Source organism: Colias eurytheme, chromosome 32 (assembly GCF_061535395.1).
Source record: "Colias eurytheme isolate Ceu_HAF_F1 chromosome 32, ilColEury1 Martin Lab GWU primary, whole genome shotgun sequence".
NCBI classification, from domain to species: domain Eukaryota; kingdom Metazoa; phylum Arthropoda; class Insecta; order Lepidoptera; family Pieridae; genus Colias; species Colias eurytheme.
In genome coordinates, this window is record NC_143011.1 from 5,348,531 (window position 1) to 5,354,530 (window position 6,000).

The window sequence follows — 6,000 nt, forward strand, 5'->3', positions numbered from 1 at the left end:
GGATCACTTAATATTTCTTTAATACGCCTTATATCGTCATCTGAAGATTGAACAGTAGTAATCCAATCTTCAGCAGTAACACTAAGTATATCAATAACGTGCAAATCGTCTACTTTTGAGTCTGATGGAGCTCGACTCAGGGCATCCACATGTGACATCTTATCTCCTGGTCGATACTCAATTTCACAGTCATATTTTATTTATTTATTTATTTATTTATTTATAACACTTCATTGTACAAAACAATATAGGAAATTTGGTACAAATTAGTGAGGTACAAAAATTTTGCACAATAGGCGGCCTTATTGCTACACAGCAATCTCTGCCAGGCAACCTGGTAGGAAAGGAAATGTGAGAAGAATAAGGATAGCGCAAAAAAGAAATAAAAGAAAGAATATATTTAAAAAAAAAAAATGCCTACATACTACATAAACTACATATACTGTACATAGATACCACATAGTTATATAAATATACTTGTATTATACACTACACAAACTACAATATATATATATAACAATACATATATACATACATATTCTTGTAACTGCACCCACCATCTTGCAATTTTCGGGATCACATCTCGTTTTGTAAGTGTGGTGCGTAATGAATTACAATCTGTTAGTATTTTGAAGCGTAGGCCTAACAAGTAGACCCTAAACTTGTTTAATGACGCTATCACAGCTAGAGTTTCTAACTCAAACGAGTGAAGTTTCTGCTCTTCTACCGTGGTTTGACGACTGTAGTATGCTACAACTCTCCATAAACCTTTCTCGTCTTTCTGAAGAAGAATACCCGCGATGCCGAATCTACACGCATCCGTGTGTAACTGAGTTTCTAAATTTTTGTCGTATAGTGCGAGAATTGGTCTGCTGGTCAATCGTTTTTTTAATCTCTGTAAATGCAGTTGCTTCTTCTTCCCCCCATTTCCAAGGCGCATTTTTCTTTAGAAGACCCGTCAATGGTTTTACTATCAGAGCAAAATCCTTGACAAATCTTCTAAAGAAGCTGGCAAGACCTAAAAATCGTCTAACGTCATGCTGATTTAAGGGAGTAGGAAATTTTGAGACTGCTCCAGTTTTCGCAGAGCCTGGTTGGATACCATTACCACTTATTTCAAACCCTAAAAAGTCTAATTTATCAAACATAAATTTACATTTCTGCATTTTCAGTGTTAAGCCTCCTTCTTTTAATAAGTTCAAAACTTCTTCTAGTCTTTGCAGCGCTTCATCAAAGCAACGCGCGGGTATCAAAACATCATCCATATACACAATTACATAACTTAACCGTGCTTTATTAAGAATCTTATGCATGGCTCTTTGGAAAACCGAAGGAGCGTTTGCTAAGCCAAATGGCATTCTGGTGTATTCATATTGTCCATCTGGCGTAACAAACGCGGTCTTCTCTTGAGACTTCTCCGAGATGGGAATCTGATAGTACCCTGAAGCCAAATCCAGCGATATGAACATCTTATGGCCCGCTAATTGATCAAGAAGGTCTTCTACCCTAGGGAGAGGATAATGGTCTCACTTAGTCCTGCTGTTTAAGGCTCTGTAGTCAACACACATTCGCCTCTCACCACTTTTCTTTCTTACCAATACAATGGGGCTCGCGTAAGGTGATGAAGACTCCTTAACTATACCACAATCTAACATTTCTGCTACCATGCGCCTGACATCTTCTCTTTCTGCATACGAGAGTCTATAAGGCCTGTAAACTACCGGTTCTTCATTCTTTAATTGTATATCCATTTCTAATACAGTTGTAAATCCGAGATCCTTAAGACAGGAAGAAAAACAGCTGCTATATCTTGCGAGCAAGTCCTTCACCATTTGTTTTTCTAATTCGCTAAGATTATCCCCTATAACAGGCTCAGATATATCATTCCTGTCAGTGAAATTAACGTTATTTACATATTTACAATCATTACTCATTACCATACTGCGTATCAGCAACTGTTCACGTTCTAGAATTAAACCCTTAGTTCTAGGATTTAAGATAAGAAGACAGCCTAATCCATCTTTTAATTCATATTCTCCCGGAAACAAATAGAATTCAGAACCATTTTGTCCCCGCATACCACCTCTAACATATACAGTACAAGAAAGTTCAGGTTTTGCTAATACTGCGACAGTTTGTATTGCCTCAGGGTTAATATAAGTTTGCTCCCTACATAACAAGTGTATTTTAGCGTTTTGGGTCTTACAAATCTCCAGTTTATCTACGGTTTTAGTAATTTTAATACCCGGCCGTTCTGAAAATGAATGCCCTAGAAGCACTGGATAGTTAATGAGGTTATCATTAATAACTAATATTTCTATATCTTTTTCAGTAATTCCTTGTACCTCAATATTAACTAACGACTTACCGATAGGCTGGTACGGTATATTGCCTAGGCCTTTTAGTAAGGGTAAATCATTTGTGGTCCAATCGAACCCTAGATTTAGGGCGTCCGTCAACCGAATTAGAGTACATTCGCTCCCTAAATCTAAATGACATTGGACATTTACCCCGTTAATACGTATAGGAAAAGTGTAAATACTCGCCGATTGTTGACTAGAGATTTTCAACACGGTTTTTTCCTTATCTAGCTTTTGAGCGGGTTCCATTTTAGAACACGCATTAGACAAATGACCTCATAAATTACAACGACTACACTTTAATAACGGTTTATTGCATTTATAGCTGGGGTGACCTACTTCGTTACAATTGAAACAAGTTATCCGACCCGGTTCGAATCTATTCGGCTTATTCAAGACCCTATTTGAATTATTTGGTACCGGCCGTTTATCCCTATCTCGAATTGATCTTTCGGTATCCCTAGAAACGCCTGGTTTAACAGTTTTAAAAAATTTGAGTAACTGTTCAGGTTCAGAAAATTGTGCCGCTTGAGCTCCTAGTCTAATACCCCTATCTTCAATTCCATAAATTAGACAATCAACTGCATTTTTGCCATATATGTTGCAACGGTTTAGTAAGTTAATTTTAGTGTAATAATATAATTCGGGAGATTCACTAAACCGTAGTTTTTTATTCAACATTTCAGTTAATAATTCACCATAATTCTGGGTAGATGGAAAAGTTTCAATTAATTTAACTTTCCATTCCTCCCAAGAATACAGCAAAGTGGGGAGACTTTGGTACCACGTTTTAGCTATTCCCGAGAGTTTAGGCAGAGCGTAGTGCACGACTTGTTTTTCTGACCATTCGTAAATTAATTTACATTCCTCAACCTTCGATAACCACGCATTAACAGTCTGTTCTTTTGCCATTGGATCAAAATCAGGTATTACATTGTGAATAGACGAAAATTTATCACTAGAACTAGATTTCATCGATTTAATCACATCAACAAATGAATCTATTAAAGTACTAGTTACATCGCTTTTATCACCTTTTTGGGGTCTTGTAATAGAACAGTCCTTACTACGTTTCCTACTTCTACGGTCCCGATCAATATTCATAATTCTGCTATCGTGGCGATTTCGTAGCTGACTGCGGCTACGACTTCGATGTTCACCTGATCGTTGGCTGCGACGTTCAATACTACGCCTAGAACGTCGCTCACCGGGACTCCTTTGGTGGTGCTCAGTGTTAGGGCGGCTCCGGTGACTGGCACTTCGGTTCGGGCTTGGGCGCTGACTGCGGCGGTCTGAGCGCTTTTCACTGCGGCGCTCTCTACTACGCCGGCTTCGCTGTTCATTGCCCTCACGACTGCCGTCTCGGCTGCGTGAAGGAGTCCTTGACCAATCACGGCCCATCACCAATCTTGTTATCGTTATCCCACTTCTGAAGCTGTTGGGTTGTGGAATGAAACGCCTTCTTCACAACTGATATTTTAATATTCCTCCTTGTTACATTCACTTTTTACTATAATATTCGCAATCTTTCACAATCTTAAATAATAGATTTAAATAACCCTAAAACAAGCATGAGGCACGGCTAAGGCACTGACTTGTTGACCGCACTGGTCGGCTGTTCAGGATCAATTGCTAGCTGATCGTTTCTTCAAAAAATGTGAGCGATCGACTGACAACTAACCGACTGGAGGGGAGGTTAAGTTGTCAGGCGGTAGATTATAAATAACAGAAAACCTTGTCTATGGAAAATAATGTACTATGTATGATTTTAAGATTTGTAACAGCTCGGCCATCCGATCTTCAACGAGTGCCTTCGTTGGCTTAAATTAAATTTAAACAAAAATAAAATGTTAAAATATGGAAAACAAAATGCAACCATACTTACATGAAATTGAAACAAATACTTATAATAATATGTATTTACAACTAGTTCCCGAAGTTTGAATTGGTATGATTAGCTTTTACAAATAATCAAAATTACACAAGGAAACAAGCCTAGAATAAGATTTACAAATTTCGAAAAAAAAAGAAAATAAATAAATATATATATCTCTATTGGAACTACTTCGACAATCGCTACAAACATTTGTATAACAAAAACTCACTTCTCTATCCGTTTGATTAGGACTAATTCAAATTCAAATAATTTATTGCTCACCAATACATTTTTACATATTAGTGACCTTATGCAGGTATTGCAATACAATCATAATGTTATATTTATATTACATAATACTATCTCATACATTTAAATTTGACAATAATTAGATCACAAAAATAACAATGTACAATAATAATTGTTGCTTTCTTATGGGCGGCACACCATTGTACCCAGCATGCCCTCAACAGTAATCAAAATCACTCAGAACTCACTGCTTGCACATAGACTGCATATTGTTACTCTTTGGGCGGCACATCATTGTACCCAGCATGCCCTCAACAGTAATAAAAATCACTCAGTACTCATTGCTTGCACATAGACTGCATATTGTTACTCTTTGGGCGGCACATCATGCCCGGCATGCCCACAGTATGTAAGCTATTCGTTTTGGGCGGCACATCATTGTGCCCGGCATACCCATAATAATCATACAAAATCACTCGGTACTCACTGTTCACACATATACTGCATTTTGGTTCTCGTTGGGCGGCATATTGTGCCCGGCATGCCCACAATATGCAAGCTATTTCAAATTCCATGTGTTTGTTATAAACGTCGATCATTCTTCGTTCATACCAAACACGTAGACTTGACTCGTCATTTATAGAAGGATGTGTATTACAACATACATAAAGAACTTTAAACTACCTAATGTGTATGTATAAAATTTAATTATTTTGATTCTCAATGGCATCAGAACAACTATCATCACCGTCATTATCGCTATCAGACATCGATTTAAAATTTAACCAAGGGTGCATTTTGTCGGCTGCCACGACAGCTTCGTACCGCCTACCTTTTCGAGATAAAGGGGTATCCTCTACCACATAACGGTCGTTTGGTAAAACTTTAATTACGCGGTACGGTCCCTGTAGTTTGGGTTCCAACTTTTTAGACTGCCCGCTGCCAGATGCAACTGCTCTCAAAATTCGCACTAGATCACCTACTTTATATACTTTTGCCGCTTTTCTTTTTCTATTATACCGTTCTTCACTGACCTTCGCTTGCTGTTTCATCAGGCAGCGTGCATCTAATCTAATATCGTCAATCTTACCGTCTACTATTCCATGTCCTACATCCGAAATTACTTCACTTAATATACCTTGCGAAGGATTTGTAACTCTACGCCCAAATAATAATTCACTAGGAGTTTTTTTTGTGACGTCGTGTATTGTCGTATTAATGCCTAACTGTATATCCGATAGATTATCATCCCATGTTCTAGGATCTTTGCCATGGTTCATGGTTCCCAATGATGCCAATATAGTTCGGTTTGACCTTTCTACTTGACCATTTGCTCGCGGCGTGGCTACTGCATTCATAACATGCTTTATGCCTAAGGCCTGTATAAACTTCCTAAACCTCTTGCTGGTAAAACAGCTACCTCTATCAGAAATGAGGCGTGTTGGAGTACCAAAATACCCAATAAGATTTTTTTTAATTACTTTTATAGTTTCCGACGTTTTGGTACTTTTGACG

The 6,000-nt window shown here is 37.9% G+C and overlaps 1 protein-coding gene across 1 annotated transcript; it reads right to left on the reverse strand.

The window, feature by feature from the left end:
* Window positions 1–5,189: 5,189 nt before the first annotated feature.
* On the reverse strand, window positions 5,190–5,765 carry LOC149895226 (uncharacterized). The gene has a single exon (XM_090119198.1). The coding sequence runs from the start codon at window positions 5,763–5,765 to the stop codon at window positions 5,190–5,192; it is 576 nt and encodes a 191-aa protein (XP_089975324.1).
* Between the last annotated feature and the right edge of the window lie 235 nt (window positions 5,766–6,000).